Here is a 19,545-nt window from a genome sequence, read left to right on the forward strand (position 1 = left end):
AATAATGTTATTTTTAGCAACATCATATGACCCCTTTAACTCTAGCTGTTGTCTTAGGTGAAACTTTCATTCACTGGTTTGAAATTGATTCTTTGCTCCTCACGTCAAATAAATATTTGACTTGTTCTTTAGTCTCTTGAGCTTTGGCAGAGGTTATCGGTGAAGGTCACAACAGCTAGCCTTATTGATTACTTTGAAATGGACAACCTAAACACTCTATCATCTTTAATTATTTAATAAAATCACCTTGAAACTAATACAGCCATAATTAAGCCATCAGTGAAAACCCCACTGGAACTGCTGCTCCCTAGCATTTCAGTTTTATTGGAACATTAGCATTTAGAATTGTTTCCGAAACTTAACGAGCAGTCTTGCTGACTACTCCATACAAAGGCAGCTGCTATGGAAGATAGCTCAGCCTCAGAAGAGACTGATTTGGAACGCTCTATAACACTATACTGTGCTATGTCTTGCTTGCCTTAAAATTTATTCAAATACATTTGACATTTGCATGTTGCTAAACTAACAGCACAATATCAAAGACCGTGTATAGTTACCAAGAAGTACCAAGTGCACTCAATGGGATAAAGTGTAACACACATTTTGGCAGAATAAGTCCTGCCATAAATAAAAGAGTCAGCTACCAATAGGTAAAGTCATTGCTTCATTGCTGCTATTAGAAGCTCCTGGTTTCCATAGAAACAGTCTGTGTTTTTAGACGCACACTGGGCTGCACATGCACTTTGGTTTTACCAACATGAAATATAGACTTTTTAAATGATATTTGAGAATAAATAAATAAGTAAAACATTTATGGGACAGTTTATCAGATTTTGCTGCTGATTTAAAAAAAATGTATAGAGTATGAAATTTCAGTATTTCTCCATGCATCCAGGAATTTTGCATTAGGGATAAAGATTTCCCCCCTCAGATTATGCAACGGTTTCAAGTTGGTCTCACATATTCGTAGCACTGACCAACAGAAAACTGCTGTACAAGCTGTTCTTCACACAGCGCTACACAATAATAGACAATAGACTTTTTTGCCAAGTGTGTAGTATTGTTAGCTCGTCTGTGATGCCTTAAAATGCTGCCTTTGTAGGCAGCTCACTGTAACAGAGTGAGTATTTAATTGTCTGTTAAATGATCAGACTTGTACACGCACTACCTCTAGCTGTAGAGGCAGAGCACCACATTGAAGTGTGAGGGTAGGTGTGTGTGTGTGTGTGTGTCTTCTCAGACTTGAGATAGGGCTTGTCTTTCAGGCTCTCCATGGCTTCCACTTATCACTGTCCAGCATTCTCTGATCCTGCTATAGCGCTCCGGCAGCCCGGGTCCCTTAAGGAAGACAAAAGATATCCATCGGAGAAACGACATGCTCTCCAGGCCTCCTTCATTTTGTCTTTTTCAACCTTTTGTTTTAAAGCTTAGTCAATAAACCTTTCCCTGCCAGTTTTTTAAATCGAATTAGAAAGTAAAGCACAATTTTATATTGTTTCTGCAGCACTGCAGCCACTCGCCTTGGCTGACGGCTGTCAAAATAGCTCACACAAAGGTAAAAGGGATGATTCTGGATGATATTTTTTGTTTGCTGCATTTACGTGTGAGTGTGGGCTTGCGTATGACAGGCAGGGTTAATTTGTTTTCCCTTTAGTCTCGGAGACGATTGCCCAGAAGTGAGGCGAAGGCTTCAGTGGAGAGCAGCTGGATTAAAAGACTTTTATTTTTCTTTCTCTTGTGTAGCTCCGGCTAAACTCCACCAGAGAAAGATGCTTCATTGCAGAATGTATCTTCACTTGCACTCCAGAGTGTGGCAGCAGCTGAAGGAGCCCTGCTTTGCATTTTGAATGCCCTTAACCAGCCGATGTGGCTGTGGCAAGCCCTTGTAAAGCTGTGTTCTGATTTATCACGGCCAGCTAATCGACCCCCTGCCATCCCTCCGTTCAGGAGCCAGTGGTGTTCGGCTTCACTAATGTGCCGCACTTTTCTGAAATATCGGCCCTCCTGCACAACTGAAATGGACTTAAAAAGCTTTATGCATCATTCGCGAGACTGAGGGCATTGGAAATCTTGCTATAATTAGTGGAGTTTGCTAAAGCATTTTCGTCATACTTTGGTTTTTCAAGTATTAAACTTTGACACATAACTCACCATTGGTGATACAGACATGAATGATACTTCAAGATTTGCAGTTTGTGGAGGAGAGGTGTACTATTACTTTTCTAAGCAATCAGACTTTGGAAGACAATAAAATAGGTGATAAAATTCCATACTTACTGTAATGGAGGGCTTGTGTGATGTCTTGAGACCAGAATATCATAAACGCTTAGAGTTTGGCTCTTCAGATTTGGCCCATTAAGGAACCACCAAGCAACCATCCAGAACACCCTAGCAACCACAACGCAATGCCCTGACAACCACCCACAAAAAAAAAAAGCATTGAGTTTAATGGGACAGGCACATCTACTGCAATGCTTTAAACAAAAAAGAATCTAAAAAAATATATATTTATTCATTTTTTTCCATATTTTAATGTAATTTATTATTATTTTTTAGTCTTTTATTTATTTTATTTTAATTTTTGTATCTGTGCTCTTTAGGTTTTTTAGTATTATTTTCTATACTTTAATCATTTACTATTTTTAGTTATTTAGTTATGTATTTGTTATTTTTTCCCTTTTGCCTCTATGCCATTATCCTAAATAATCCTATAGTTTTGTGAACTTTGTAGCAAACTATTTTTCAGATAAAACACCTTTTTGATTACAATTTTATTTAATTTTTTGTTTTAATTTAATAATTGATTCATTTTTATATGTATTTATTTTTATTTTATTATTTTCATGTTTTCATCTTTTGCCTCTGTGCTCTTTAGGCCAAATAGTCCTATAGTTTTTTTTTTTTTTTTACTTTGTAGCAAACTATTTCTCTGATCAAACACCTTGTTGATTATTTACATATTTGTCCTGGATTTTAAGCCATTAGTCTTCTTTGAATTACCGCAGTAGGCTACACTGTGACTGTCCCTATGTATGCACCAATAGTTTTTCCAATCATGTGGAAACTGATTCAGTGTTTTTAAAGATGCAGCATTGCAAGGTCATTAATTAAAAAGCAGGGTTTTTTCACAGAGTCGTCTCGACTGTCCTCCTCCAAGTGTAGATTGTTGTTTACATCAGCCCTTCACCACGTTTACAGTTCTTTACCATTACGTGGAGGATCTCTGTGTGGAGGACCACTGATCTAGCCTTTAATAGATTACCTTAATCACGTTTACAGTTCTTTACCATTACATGGAGGATCTCTGTGTGGAGGACCACTGATCTAGCCTTTAATAGATTACCTTAATCACGTTTACAGTTCTTTACCATTACATGGAGGATCTCTGTGTGGAGGACCACTGATCTAGCCTTTAATAGATTACCTTAATCACGTTTACAGTTCTTTACCATTACATGGAGGATCTCTGTGTGGAGGACCACTGATCTAGCCTTTAATAGATTACCTTAATCGAGTCTGCCGTAATGAAGGAATAATGAAATAAATGAGTGCTTTGTTTGGTGCCACCATTGAGGGAGAAGTGGCAGAGGCATTTAAGTGCCAGTTGGCAGTGTGGAAGCAGTTAGCATTTATAATGATAAGTGTTCCATCTGCTGTGTTGTGGCAAGCCAAAGGCGACAGATGGAATTGTTTTCACAATCTGTTTAAATATGTTGTTGTTTTTTCTTCCCTTTTTAAAAAGCCCCAGCTTGGCACACTCGTGTGCCTGTTCGCATTAAGGTGGAGACGTTTGATTTGACTCGTGCAATGCTGTTGTTGGTTTCCTTGTGTTTATCAGCCACTGATGGAGATGAAGAGTTGATCTGCCGATGGTAGACAAGAAAAACAGTGCAAAAAGTCTCTAAATGAACAGGAGAGCACTCTGTGGAGAATGAGTTTGGATACTCAATTTTGGTTCATGGCACACACAAAAATCCAATTTAACAGCCAGGGTTGACCCAATTGCAGAATGGCCTTATATCTGGATAGAGAGGGGCACCGGTTGGGGCTCTGCTCTGGGCTCTAAACAAAGGGATTGAATCCCTCTATGGCACACAAGGGGGAGCCGGACTGAATGAGAGATTTGGATTAGAGAGGAGCCCCACTGTTTGACATCTGTAGCCGCTACAGTGAGCCGCAAGTCACCAGCTGCTCTGCGTGAGCTGTTTACTCGTGGAGAGCATTAAACTTTGAGATTTGGATTAGAGAGGAGCACCACTGTTTGACATCTGTAGCCGCTACAGTGAGCCGCAAGTCACCAGCTGCTCTGCGTGAGCTGTTTACTCGTGGAGAGCATTAAACTTTGTTCTGTTCAGCTTACTGCCACATGGCTTGAACAACATCACATTGCAATTTTCTTTTATTTTTTGTAATGAAGCCCTGAAGCGCAAAGTTAAGGACTTTTGGAAACATTTATAATTTGTTATATCAGCTTATGTTATTTTGACTTCATTACCTACGTCTGAATATGCCTACTTCCCTACTATAGTAGTGTGTCCGAATTTGTAATATGAATAAAACCCACAACGCAACAGACTATATACTTATTTAAATTGCAGCCTTTGATTTGATAAGATACATCAAACACTGCTATTTCACTGCTATTAACTGTGCAGTCCCTTCCTTACATTAATGTTGCATTTTATTTAATTATTAGTTTTTTGTCAGCTAATTGAACCCCTGCAGTTCCCTCATTTAATGAACCCCTGTTCTACACCATTATTATTGGCACGAGGCAACGCAAAAGAACTAAATGGTTCATGCAAGTTTGCTTTCAGCTTTTTTTCTATTTTTGATGTACTGCATGGTTACTCCCGTCATTTGATTGTTTTTCTTGTGGAAAATAAGTTGACCGTTACATCAGATCTCCTTATGATATTACTGAGCAGCTAATAGACAATTGTAGATTGTCTTATAAAATCTAAGTTGCAACATTATGTATAAGATTTTACTGACATTCTAAAATGGCCGATAAAAAATATTTTATGCCAATGCATTTCCAAAAATAATGTAGGAAACAATATTGAAGCCGATTGGTCCATTCTGGATGTGGACATTCTGAGGTGATGTCGTGTTAAGTAAAATAACGAATCATGTCAAGTCATTTTTTTCATTGTTTTGTACTTCTGGACTCATTTTTCATTAGTTCTCCTTTATGTGGCTTGTTTCTCAGTGGGTTTTTAAGTGACAATCCATTTGAATTAATGATTTTAAATACCCCATTCGAATTCCGATGTTCGTTTTTTAATAATCTTAAATCATCTTAAATACAATAATCTGACTCTAGAACTGCTGCGTTGTTCAGTGTGCCGTATTATGACCAAATGTCATTTTCCCTTTGACCCAGAGAACCAGAGGCCAGAAGAGGAAGAGAATGTCCATCTGCGAAGAGGAGAAGATTGAGGTGAGCTTTCACTTCCTCACCCTGCACTCCTTTATCTCCCTCATCTACCTCTAATATTTAGAGAGCGTGATGAAGGAAGACAGCTTGTGTATGTTTACACAGCAATCTCAGCCCTCTCCACTCACCAGCTTCATTCAAACACACACGGCGGTCGCCTCTAATAGCTTGCGTTTCCATAGGAACCGTCACCGCGGGAGCGCAGACAGAGGCAGTCGACTCTGCAGAAAAATCCCAAAGCCGATGACACGCGGACCGAGTGCACCACCTGCAAGGGCCCCGGCGATAATGAAAACCTAGTGAGGTGGGTAAAGCTCGTGCGATGTTCGTCTCTGAAACATCTGCGCACGCGAGAGCATGTTTGATCTGGCTCGGGGTGGGTATATTCGCCTCGTGATTAAAGGTCAGGCTTCATTATAAGGACTCTGCCATGCATGTGTGAGTGGGAGGTAGCGCTGGCTCCACAGGGCCTTTTCTATTTGGCTGCCACATGTATTTGCTCACTTGGTTTGGCAGTAATGAGCTGTCTGATTTACTGTCACCACTTGGCCTCCGGTATGAGGTTGCGGTTCCTTCGCACAGGATTATTTTAACGTAACCGTCAGATCCAGATCAATTATCCTGTCTTTTTCCTTCCTTTAACACCTCCTCGTCATACTTTTCAATGCCGTAACCTCGTTATGTTTTTGCTAAAATATATGCAAGCATGACTAAGAGACTTTTAATTGACACTCTTATAATAGAAGTGTCAAACAGTCGCCACTTCCGTCACATCACGATTTGACATAAAGCTGTTTTGGGGTAATTGGAAAGTGGCCTGTCAGGTTACAAGTACTTCAAATGCTTTTACAATGCAAAGTAGGAGATATGCAATGTTTTTTACCGTCATGCAAAGCGGCTAGTTTGGGTTAGCTGCTGTTTGGCCTCAGCTGTGGTGTGAGGTGTGTTGCCCTGACTCTTTCTATCTTTGCATTGAACAGGTTGTGAGAGCCGGGCACCACCTCCTCCCCTAGAAAAGGACAGATGAGAGAGAGACAGGGAGAGAGAGAGAGGGAAATTAACTCGTTTGAAGAGCGGCGTTGGGGTCGGGGAGGAGTCGCAGATGGCCGCCTCCGACCGCCACCTTCGACCATCCCTTCTGCCCAAAGCGGACCGTGCCATGGACTTGATCGTGGTTAAACGACGGTCCGGCGAAAATTTTCTGAAAGAACGAAAAGACTATCATATGTGGACTAACATGAAATTGATTCAGTTTGCACTGGGAGGGGGAGATCAACCCTCATTGGACACTATAAAAGGCCTTTATATGGACAGAATACTCAGTTAGCCAGTTTGGAGGCACATGCTCACCCATAGGGTCGTTATTTGTGGAATACACGAACCGTGATGCTGGTTTTGGGGCTTTTGCTCTGTGGATTAAGCCAGATTCTGGGCTGTTTCACCATCTTTGCAAGAGATTTGCTGTCATCCAGCCTTCTTTGGGCCTCCTGGACTTTCTTTTTCTCTCTCGCTTTTACATTGGCTCTAAAACAGCACAGACCTCGTTTGATCAGCTGTGTTGATTGAGTCAAATGTGCTTCTGAAAGCTAATTGTGTCTTCTGTGTTGCTTCTTATTATGAATGCTTTTAATGCTTTTGTTTCTTGACTCTGCTCTATTTTGCCTCTGATATGTGAATTATATGGTTAAAAGTGATTAGATGATAACGAGGTTAGAATCAGTAGAATAGTGTTTTAAAGTGTTTGAATTTTTTACTAGTTGTGGTAGCGTAATATAGCTCAATATGATAATATCCATACTTAAACTTATAGTTATTTCCTTAGTACCATATCAGTGATTGGGCGAATCTCACAAAAACAGATATATTTCACCATTTTTAATATTTTGACATTATTTTTATGATATTTAAGCACATTTTCCATCTCTGCATTTTATTGTATTTATTTGACTTTTTTTTGTGATACAATATGCAATACAATAGTTTTTACTTTATTACAGTACTTTTTTAACTTTTTGATATGAATTTTTTACAATTTAATTTATTATTGTTTTTAATCTTTTTTTTGCATTACGTTAATGACAGTTGGAAGAAATAATGTGCTAAATTCTCATGAAACTAATGTCACAATATATATATATATATAATGGAGCATATTTGATTTTATATATATATTATTTTGCTTAAATCATTTTCTATTATTTAAGCAAAATAATGTGGCCTACAAATGTTCTCGACTGGAGATTCGCCCAATAATGGAGTCATAGAGTGCTAAAACTCTGAAGTTACAGTAATTAGTTGTGAACGTAGGCTGTATTGGTATTTTGGCTTGCATCTGCTTTGACAGTCATGCTGTTTTATGCTTTGCAATGGCAAAAAGAAATCCTAACACACTGAAAAATGCTACATTCCCAAACCCTACATCCCATTCCCTCGTATCACAGTATATTGTACTATTGATAGTGTAGCTACATAATTCCTAGCAGGATGGCTGACAGGTGACGTGAGGCCCTAAGTTCCCACTTTGACGGTATCCTGTGGTTTCTACCTTTATACCATTGGGAACAGCCTCATGTCATCTCAAACTGCTTACTTGCACTGGACCAGACACAACACTTCCTTCCCTAGGAATTACACATCTTTCCCTCTCTGGATGACTTCAGCTGCCCTTTAACCTCTCACCCCACCGTATCTTCAGCCACAGCTTTATCTCTCTCTTCTACAGCTGTCTTACCTAGCTCACAGCTTACTGTGTGTGTAAGTGTTTGTTGGGGTACGTACTGCATCTGCTTTGCCGAGATAATGCTGCAAGATGGAGCCTTTTAGATTACAGGTCACCTGTTAAGTCATGTGATGTCTGTTTAGCAAAGTATTGAGCTCTTTTTATGTTTTTTGTTTTTTTCAGGCGTAAGCCATGCTGCAGTTTTTTGTTCCAAATGTTTTGGAATTGAAAAGTTTATTTGTACTTGAATTTTTTTTTTTTTTTTTTTTTTTTTTTATGTTCGGAGCCAGCTTTAGTTATTTTAGTATCATTGATATACTATTATAGCCTTTGTTTACATTTTTAATTATATTTTATTTTAATTTTTTTCACTTTAATCTTAAAATCTAGTAATTTTGTTGTACGCTTTTGTCATTTTTATTTTATTTTTTTAAATATATCTATATTTTTTTGTATTAGATTTATTAAATGTAAATATTTGGCATGGTAATTTATTTCTTAGACATTCCCCATAGTTAATGTGACTTGAGCTGAGATTATGGCATTGAATTTGTGAGTGTTGTGTCCTGTGTATATGCAGTGATTTTGTTTCCATGCGTCATTTCGCGCAAGTGTGGTCATAGGACAGAGCCCTTGCTTCATGCAAGTCTTAATAAACTTTCAACTTTTTCACCTCATTGCCACAATGATGAATGAGTCTCAGTTAGTCCGGCTAATGGATTGTGCAGGTTGTCTGTTGTTTATCACTAGAGAAGGTTCTGGTTCTGCCAGCCTTCATTGGCATCAAGTCTAGTCCACTCTGCAGCTTATTCTGACCAAAACCCAATGTTTAAAGTCAGGATAAAGTATTTATTCATTTATTTTTTAAATCACATATTACAGTGTTTATTATAAATTATTTTTTTTTATTCATGTGGCCTCGTAATTGTATTTATTTTTGTAATTCAGTGTTTTTTTTATTTAAAAAAAAACACAATCTCCCTAACTGAACATATACAATTCTTCCACATTGACAAAATGACAGTTTTAGCATGATTGGTCCGTGCTGAAGGAATGTAACCAATGTTTTATAGAAAGGTCATGTTGAGTTTTCCATCATTGAACTAAAAGTTTCTTTGCAGCAGTTGTGGCAGCTAACCAAAATTTCCCGTCCTTCTCATTTACAGGAAAATGAGAATTATCATTCAACAATAACAGAACAGGTTCTTTGGGAAAACGAATCCTAGTGACCTTGTACAAAACATCAAGCACCATATCCCAAAAATGTTGCACATCTGGACAGTCCCAAAGCATATGCATCTAAGTGCCCAGGCAGCCTGGCCCACAAAAATTACAATAAGTGTGTGGTGATGATAAACCCATAACATGTCTTATGCGTGTGGTTAAATATGCCCTGTGGATCAAATTGATGATTAGGGTTTGTGGATGCATGAAATTGATCCCATTCAATTTTTCTATGAATTGGAGTCAATTCTGATAACCATACTCTTGCTTTTGGAAAAAAAAAAAAAAATCTGTTTTATGGTTTGAGAAACAAAAGTAAAAATAAGAAACAGTTCCTTCGTTTGGCACATTGGGAATCCATTTCACTACCGGATGAGTTTGATGATCTGTACCCCAAGGTATGTGCCTTTAACACTGCACGTATTTTAAAATCTAGAAATAAAGTGTTATGGAAAATATTAGATATTTTAATTAATTCTTGGAAATCTAGGAATGACTTTTCTCCTTTTGTGTAATTTAAAGTTAGAATCTTGCAGACCAATTGGCAAAATGAGTTCTTTTTCTATTTTTTTCCATGAAGACTGTGAACAAGGATCAAACTAGTGGCCTCGTAATTTTAATAAAACATATTAATTTCCCCTTCCCTTTGCAACAGCATGTCTTCTCTGATGACGTCTGAGGGCTGGGCGATAATCCCTCCCATCCAGCAATGATCAACGTAATTCCTGTTGAACAAAATCAACCCTACAATTTTTTTTTCTCATTTCCCTTGCATATACAGCACAGTAGGGAGAAAAAAAATGCCCCACTTTCCATTGCATGCCAACTTTTAATGACAATTAAACCAACCAATCAGCTTGTGTTATTTTCTAGGTCATTTAGTGATGGGTAAATCTGATTGATAAGCCAGGCTGATAAATTGACAGGTATTTGGCTTTTTTTTTTTTTTAATCCCGTTTGGCTAATTAGTGTTGGAAACACAGACTTACCAGAGTTCACAGTTTACTTCCATTTTAATTTGTGTTTTTAACCATTCCAGTTTCTTTAATAAATAAATAAATAAACATCTGTTTTTTACAGATTTACTTTTTATGAAGTTCAAATCATTTTTTCAAATACTATTTTTCATAATTTTAAATGATTAAATATTATGTAAAACATTTATTTTATTATTGTAGTTTATTTTTATTATTTTTTTGCTTGTACATGCATTTAGCAGATGTTTTTATTCAAAGCGACTTACAATAGAGGGACATAAGCATTTTGTCACCGAGTCAGCGATATTCATAGTGTACAATGCCAAGTTTATTAAAAAGCTAGATTTGGAAACAAATTAGACCAGAGAACAAATGCAGAGAAGCACATTTTACAATGTTGTGCATGTTATTTACATTAAATTGTGTGATGCACCAGATTTACAACCGCCATTCTGCCCTGTAAGATATCTTCAGAAACACTTTTTGGTCAACAACCAATTAGAACTATCAATTTCAGTCAGCTTGTTCCATTTTTGTGTGTAAAATGCATCAGACAGTCAGTGAACAGACTTTGAATGGTCCATAGCCTTGATCGTAAATTAAAAAGAGCCACGGCAGACATAAGGTGGCTGTAACACATCTGAGTTAGTGTAATACTCTCTCTTCTGCTGTTTTCTCCTATTGTTTTTCCTTCTCTTTATTGCCGTTTTCCTCATCTGCTCACACTTGCGCACTCTTCCTGTCTCTCTCCCTCTTTTCCACCAGCCGTCTCTCTTCCCCGTGCCAAGCCCAGCTCTACAAAGAGAGAGAGGAGAGGCTTTCATGGGAAAATCTAGTTAGCAGCATAGCAAAAAGCCCAGTGTGTCTGCTAGTAAGCGAATGGCATTTGTGCTTACAGTGGTGGGAACAAGCTGCATCTCTGTGGCCCTGGCCCACCAAAGCTCTGAGCCTCTTATTATGGACCTGGAAAGATAGAATCAGTTTGGCATGACCAAAACCTGAGCACCCCAATTCCTCATACTCAGTCCAGTGGTCTGGTACGAGGGGTCCGGCGGGACCATCGGTTCTGGTCTGAACCCGGGGAGCAGAAAAAGGGGGAGGAGGATGTTCTGGAAGAGCAGTAACCTTTCCGATGATGAGCGCCTTTCCTATTACAGACCTGACACGGGATTCAGGGAGATGATTTAATGGCGGCATTTTGTTTTTGCTGACTTCACCTCTTTCTTTTTTTTTTCTTTTTTTTTCCCCTTTTGCACTCCCCACCACTGTTAGGGGGAAGTCGTGGCCTAATGGTTAGAGAGTCGGATTCATAACCCAAAAAGGTTGCGGATTCGAGTCTCGTACCGGCAGGGATTGTAGGTGGGGGGAGTGAATGTACAGCGCTCTCTCCCACCTTCAATACCACGACTGAGGTGCCCTTGAGCAAGGCACCGAACCCCCAACTGCTCCCAGGGCGCCGCAGCAAAAAATGGCTGCCCACTGCTCCGGGTGTGTGTTCACGGTGTGTGTGTGTGTTCACTGCTGTGTATGTGCACTTAGGATGGGATAAATGCAGAGCACTAATTCCTAGTATGGGTAACCATACTTGGCCACATGTCACTTCACTTAAAACAGGAAACCCGAGCGGCAGGGCTGCAGAGTGTGGGAAGAGTGGCCAAGCAGCTAAAATCTATTACGCTACAGCTTCTACAGTGTCTTTTATCCTAGCCAGTTCACTGCTGGTCTTCGGGATCGAGCGCCTACCCCTCTTTGTGCATTTGCTAGATGACTTGCACAGCCCAGAGGTGCCTAACTAATTAGCAAAAGCATGGTAGAAGCCGGTGAACTGCATTGCTGCCAAAGCAGACTGCCTGGAATTGACCCAGAGCTGAGGTTCCATAGCACACAGTGGCAAAAACTTCCCTTCCAAATCCAGAATCAACGCCATTTAAATGCTTTAAAGGAATGTTGTGGGTTTAATATACTGTAAAATACTATAATACAGAACAGAATCTGCTATTATTCTGATTTATTTTTTATTTTTTTACAGTTTTTGTTAATGAAGTATTGAAGTAATTACTAATGAAGTAATTAACTATTTTTTTCAAATGTATCAATTTTCAAATGAATATTTTCACATATTTTAGTAAAATGTGTTGTTTTATTAATATTTATTTATTTATTTTAAATGGTTAAAAGTAATATTCTGAGTTTAATACAAGTTAAGGTCAATCAACATTTGTTTCCAAAAAAAAAAAAAAGTTGATTTGACCTCTGACCCCCTGAAAAAAAGTGAAAAATTAAGGTGTATGTGAGGTACTTAAAATTGATGTAAATAAGGCCAGTTTTTGGAGTGTTTAAACGCTGAAATGTGAATCTTATAATTTTTTTTTTTTTTTATAATCTTTTTTACTTATCTTTTTTTTCAGTTGTTTTAGTGCTACAGATATAATTTTACACAGAAAATATTTGTTAAGCATGTTTTTACATACTCAAATCATGTCTTGTACAGGTGCATCTCAATAAATTAGAATGTCGTGGAAAAGTTCATTTATTTCAGTAATTCAACTCAAATTGTGAAACTTGTGTATTAAATAAATTCAATGCACACAGACTGAAGTAGTTTAAGTCTTTGGTCACGACATTCTAATTTATTGAGATGCACCTGTATATATCTTGTGGCTATACTATTGAAACTGCGAGTATTTTAATGTTTACAAATTGTCCCCATTTACTTCCATTGCAAGTGCCTCACTGTAAAGCTGGATTTTGGGTAAAAAGAGACAAATGGAAATTATTTTTTGTGGTAATCAACATCATGCCACATGCTCCGTTGAGATGAACTTGCACTGAATCTAGAACGTTTCTTTTAGCCTTAACCAGCATCATTCAATTCGCCAAACTGACCCTCCATCAGCTGTTAAAGACAATAGTGTGCAGAAGTTGACACATCATGGCCCCCTGCTGTCTACTCAGAGAAACACACTGCGTCCCTCAGGTGGCTGGTGCTGCTCGAAATTAGCATCCCCGATGGCTGCCCTGGCTTTGAGTACAAGACTAAATGAATGAGTGAGAAATGTGGTAATGAGATAATAAAGAGGAGTTACTTTGTCAGTGCATCGGCCGGCCGCTGCGGCTTCAGCCATAAGCCCATTCATTGCCTCTCCTCCTTGTAAAACAAAGGCCTCTTAATAATACCATTCCCACCTCAACAGTAAATCAAAAAGGAGGAGGCTCACAAAGGCTGATAATCTGCTCCCTCAATAGAAGGGATTCGCAAAAAGCCACGGGGGCACTTTGTCACGGCCGGCAGTCAATGGCTGAGTGTCTTGTGTCATATTGATCCCTGTCACGTGGTGGCTCCCCAAGTAATTGCGCTAGACACAAGTGATAAATTTGCTGCGTTATACCAGCCATATGGGTGAGAGCAGCAGGTCGAAGAACGAAAGAGTTGCAATGGGAGTCTTGTGTATGCAGTAACACTTTGGATCCGAGTAAATCCAAGAAATAGCCAATTTATTGCTCTATCAAAATGATAGAATGCAATCTTCTAGTCCGCATGGGCAAGACAAAGTAACCGTTCAGACGTCTTGAGGTTTACTTGGTGTTTTGGTGTGCAAGCATCCATAGCTACTGTTAAACACGTCGCTATTGTTCAAGAGATTTGTTTCTGCCACCCAAGCGTTTTTGTGGGGTCACTGTGGAAATTGCTCTCGCTCGCAGGAAGTTAATCCACAAAAGGGCCAGTCAAAATTACCATGCAGATTAATCCCTTTACACAAAACCTTTAATTACAATGTTCAAACATTTAGGAAGTAATCCTGTCTTTATTTTGCTATTAAAGGGGTGTTTTAGCTGTAGCTTATCAGGAGTAGTGCAACAACTCTTCTTTGTTGCCTTGTTTTGTACTTTTGTATCTAGTTCTAGATGTCCTCAAATGACATTTTGTTAGATCCTCATGGTGTATGAAGGCAAGTATTACTATTCTTCATACTTTTGAACAAACCCCTAAGATGTGCATCCAGCATCATTTGTGTGGATATGATAACAAATCATGCAGCTTGTTACAGAGGGTGTGCTATTACTTTTCTATGCAATCAGACTTCCGATTTTTCCCTAGAGGATGATGAAATTGGCACACACACACACAAAAAAAGATCCCATAGATACTGATGGTGGATTGTCCCGAGCCATAAAGGGATCAGTATATCAGACTCAGAGGTGGGCTCTTTTTGACTTGTCGTTTAGATTGTTGCTGGTTTTTTATTATTATTTTACCATTGTTACTTTTTTACTATATACACTACCATTCAAAAATGTTTCAATTATTTAAATTATTAAATTATATAGTAAAACTGTAATGTTGTGAAATATTACAATTTAAATAACTTTTCCATTTGAAAATATTTTAAAATGTATTTTATATTTTATAATTTATTCCTGATGATCTTTCAGAAATCATACTTTACTGACACTTTTGATCAATTGAATGCATTATTGCTGAATACACGTGTAATTTTCATTAAATAAAAAAATAAAAATAAATCTTACTGATCTTAACTTTTGAATAATAGTATTTACTGTTAACTTTGTTTTTTAAATTCCACAATGGCTTCCAGTGAAACCTGCTTCATTTACTTTAGTCCCTTTAACTTCCACATATTTGTGTAAACTTGTTAGTTTATTCCATCAAATAATAAATAGCAAGAGCTATTCTGCTTTAGACTCGGTATGTGTTTAACAATTTGTATTTTATCCTGCTTTTATTCAATGTTTTGGTGAATGTCTGTAGTTCAGGACTGATCAATTTATTCTGATCCTCTCAAACAAGGCCACATTATCATTTAATGAGAACCGATATTAATCTCCAGAGTGATTTTTCTGTTGTGCCCCTTTGCTATCTCTTTTTGAAATTTCCAATCGGGCTAAATATTCCAATAATTATTCTGATGTTGGTGATTGCCTGTATCTCTTTAAAATGCAAGATGATTGCAGTAATAACGATCTGTGAAACTACAGCCGGGAGCCAATTTAACTTAAATATATCCTCTTTGCTTTATCCAGGGAGATTTAGAATCGTACATTATGGTATTAAAACATCCTTTGATTAAATGGAGTTGTCATGCATTATCTCTCCAATCACTGGGCTGTGTAGACGAAGGCCCCTGCCCTGAACCTGGCTGACCGGATCAGCCTTTAAAAGGAGCGTCGGGCTGAAATAGAGTTCTAAATGGTAGGATGAGAAGAGATCAAGCAACAGAGCCACCAGGCTTTCACCCTGAACTGAGAAACCAGTGAGACGATGGGAGGAGGGACGCTGAGCGTGCCAGGGGATCTTTAAGAACTCCTCTTAGAGATTAAACAGTAGATGAAAGAGGATATGCATCGCTAGCCGAGAGCAACATGTGTCACAGACAAAAGCAATCAATCAAGTTTTTCCCCTCACCTCACATCCCAATAAGATTACATCAATCAATAGACTCTCTTATGAGTGATTGGATTCCGTCCGAGATCGGAGGAGAGAGTTGGAGGGGAGGAGAGAAACGAGCAGCTCAATTTTCCCAATGATTAAAGCGGACCCAAATTGCTTTGATAACATCAAGGACTTTGTGACGGGGTCCAGAAGGGCAGTGTCCGGAGCAGATAGAAGTTGGCACCTGCGTTGTTGCAGGAAAGGGGATGACGCGTCACCTCATGGCGCAGAAACTCTTCAGAAACTTCTCACATAGTGCTGGTGGAGTGGTGCTTTGTTATTAGTAGAGCACAAGTCTTTCATTCAGAAGTACAATGTAGAATTTGATCACTTCCCTGTTGGAGAAGAATCATGCTGGCTTTCTATTATGAGAGCATATCCATTAATTTCAAATCACAAATCAGTGGTTCTCAACGGGCTTTGCTGGAGATTTTATGTTGAACATCAAGTGGCAACTCAACATAGTACTGGTTTTGTTTATATATATATATATATATATATATATATATATTCTAAAATGTAATTTATTTCAGCAGCATGTACTCCAGTCTTCAGTGTCATATGATCCATCTGAAATCATTCTAATATGCTGCTTGCATGCCTTAAGAAACATTTCTTATTATTATCAATGTTGAAAACAGTTGTGCTGCTTAATATTTTGTGGATACCAGGATACTTTTTTAAGGATTCTTTGATGAATAGGAAGTTCAAAAGAACAACATTTATTTGAAATTTGAAACATTTTTTGAATGTAAGAGTCTTTACATTCTGTCTTCATTTAAAAACAGATATTTAAGTCTTTATTCAAGTCTTTATTATGTCACTTTGATCGGTGTAATGCATCCTTTTGGAATAAAAGTATTGTAATAATTTTTATTTTAGATCATTTTATGGGAATTAATTTCCCTCTCTCTAAGCCTATACATTTTTTCTGTCTTAACTGTATATTATTATATGATTAGTTGTATTTTATTATCCCATCAGAAAAGAACTGCAATTGAATTTCAGGGTACGACCCTCCAGCTGACACCTACTGTCAAACAGTTTCCCACTGGAACAAGATGTCAACGCAAAATGTTGCAATTCAGCATGCATTGAAACCAAAACCCCCAAAAAGTGATATTATATAGTATATAAATAAAGTAGATTTGTTCTCAGTAGGCTGTAGAAAGACATACTAATTTATTTCTTTATTCTGCTGCACATGAAAGAGAAATTGAATGTATATATATTCATTTGGAAAGGTTACTTCCTGTTGAACCGCCTATGATGATTGGCCATTGTCAATTTGAATTCCAATTAATGATCGTGCCGTCTGTCTGACTGAGTTTGCATCACTGAGCAGTGTTTTAATTCAAAGATGTTAAACTGTGATACACAACAAATGCTACAAAAGGTTAATTAAGGCAAAGTAATTAAAGAAGTAAATGGCGAATTGGGGCGCGCTCCGCTAATAAAACGCAATAAAAAGCCTCCCGTGGCTGCCGCATGTCCTAAACTTTCCCCCCGCAGGAAGCGAGAGGAGTCTTTCACTCTTTCTTTATTTGCCTGAGCGAGGGATTCATATGAAATCAATCGGCAACTGTGTGCAACAATAGCTGCGTGCTCATTAGAGTAGCACACACGCACTCCTGGTCATTTGTCTTCTTTTCACGAGGAAGCCTGGAGGTGATAAATTCCCCTTTCTTGTGCAGATATGCCTGCTCAGCCCCTCTATATATGTGTGTGTGTTTGTACTGGTAACCTGGCCTCACATCTGCTCAGACAAAAGAATGTGCACTTGAGAGTACGTTTGTAATTGTAGTTGTCATCTTGCTCTTTGATTTCATTGTCTCATGTCTGTTTTTTAACCTTGATAATATTGCAGTAAATTGAACTTTCAGGATAATTGTTACTTGTGTTGCTTTAATGATTTTCTTTAAATAATTATTCTGGGTTCAATGCAAGTTAAGCATAATGGGCAGCATTTGTGGCATACAGTTTATTAGCAACAAAACGAATTTCCACTTGATTCTCCTTTGTTTAAAAAAAATAATAATAAAAGTCTGGGCTTTAACGAGACACTTGCAATGGAAGTGAATGGGACCGATCCAAAAGAAATAGTCAATAGTACAGCCACAAGATAAAAACAGTATGTGTTTACATTGTTTTGCAACCTTGTAAGCATGTAAATGGTGTGGAAACTGAATGAAATAATTTTTTTTGTTTATGTTTTTGTTTATTATACATATTACTTTATATTCAATTTTACAAAAAGTAAAACAAAAGGTTTCAGTGTAAATGCTGTGCTCTGTAATGTTGCAAAAACAGCAATTTAAATAACTTTACAGTAGTTGTGTGTGTGTATAGTTTCACATGTATTTTATAGTTAAAAATATATTTAAAATAATTTATATTATTTTTAATTAAGCTTCACATTGTAAATCATTCCCATTTACATCATTGCAAGTTCCTCAAGTTATTTGTGCTTGCTTTATTTATTTATTTTTAAATGATGGATCAGTCAAAATTGCTTCTTGTGGCAAACTATGCCACTAATACATATTTTGAACTTGATATATTCCTTTAATAGGAAATAAAATGCTTTACTTGATCTAGATTAGAATACAGGTCATTAGATAAGAAGATATTAGCTATACAATGCTTAAAACCCAAATGCTTCATACAGTCTCATGCTTCATAGCTGTCTGGCTCATTTAACAGCTCTTTTATGGACAAAATAATAAAACAGAAGGGCATTTGTTCTCGTTAATATATTCCACTAACGAGTGAAAGGCAGCCGTTATTGCAAGGTATAATGGGATATGAGCAAATTTTTGGGAATCTTTCCATAGCAGGATTTTTTTCCCCTTTACCCACTCTCTCTCTTCAGAGGAGGATCATGTAATGGAGGCAGCTTCGAGTTGACAGTCTGTCGCCGAGGGCAAGCTATTTTCTCATTGCTCTGTCACAATAAATATATGGGTTAGAAACAGGAAGAAACGGTGCGTGCTGAGGCACAAGCAGTATGCATCGTTTAAATGAGCTTTTGAATCGACTGCTGCTACAGTCTCATGTTGGATAAAGAGATGAAGTGTGTGTTTGTTGAGGAAAATTAACACGTTTTATTTTTTACTTATGTAACAGAACAAGACGTTTATTGTCAATATGATTCACTTTATGAACAACTATTTCCATGCAACTGGCATTTAACAGAACAGTATTTTGTGTTTAGCATTATATTTCTTTTTCCATGGTGTCCACTGTCCACTAATAGTCTTTCCAACTTTTAAACATTTCTACCTTCTTGCTGACCATTTGAATTAAATATGATTTTGATATTGTCACTTTTATCAGGATAGGCTAAGTTGTAAATAAGTTTAGTTGGCTATATGTTAATTTGCTCATGGTTGTCAAGAGAAACCTGGATTAAGCCCCATAAATTAGATAAATTTACATCAAATAGCTGAAATTATATGCTCACCAAGGCTGCATTTATTTTATCAGAAATGTAGTGAAAACAGTAATATTGTGAAATAATATTGTAATTTAAAATAACTGTTTTCTTTTTAAATATATTTTAAAATGTCATTTATTCCTGTAATTGTAAAGCTGACAATTTTCAGCACTTGATCCTTCAGAAATCATTCTAATATGCTGATTTGGTGCTCAAGAAACATTTCTTATTATTATCAATGTTGAAAACAGTTGTGCTGCTTAATATTTTTGTGGAAACCCTTATATATATACTGTA

The 19,545-nt window shown here is 37.4% G+C and overlaps 1 protein-coding gene across 4 annotated transcripts in view; it reads left to right on the forward strand.

Annotated features, from left to right (window-relative positions):
* LOC107698992 (PHD finger protein 14-like) overlaps window positions 1-19,545 on the forward strand; it is a 97,962-nt gene that overhangs the window by 55,289 nt on the left and 23,128 nt on the right. For 3 of the 4 annotated variants that reach the window (XM_016500126.1, XM_016500127.1, XM_016500130.1), the window contains 2 exons: window positions 5,387-5,443; window positions 5,623-5,744. In XM_016500126.1, coding sequence (XP_016355612.1) covers window positions 5,387-5,443; window positions 5,623-5,744 — 179 coding nt within the window. Of the gene's footprint in view, window positions 1-5,386; window positions 5,444-5,622; window positions 5,745-6,420; window positions 7,288-19,545 lie in introns of those variants that run through there. The other variant, XM_016500128.1, reaches the window with a different exon arrangement.

This window comes from Sinocyclocheilus anshuiensis, unplaced genomic scaffold (assembly GCF_001515605.1).
Source record: "Sinocyclocheilus anshuiensis isolate Anshui unplaced genomic scaffold, SAMN03320099.WGS_v1.1 scaffold74, whole genome shotgun sequence".
NCBI lineage: Eukaryota > Metazoa > Chordata > Actinopteri > Cypriniformes > Cyprinidae > Sinocyclocheilus > Sinocyclocheilus anshuiensis.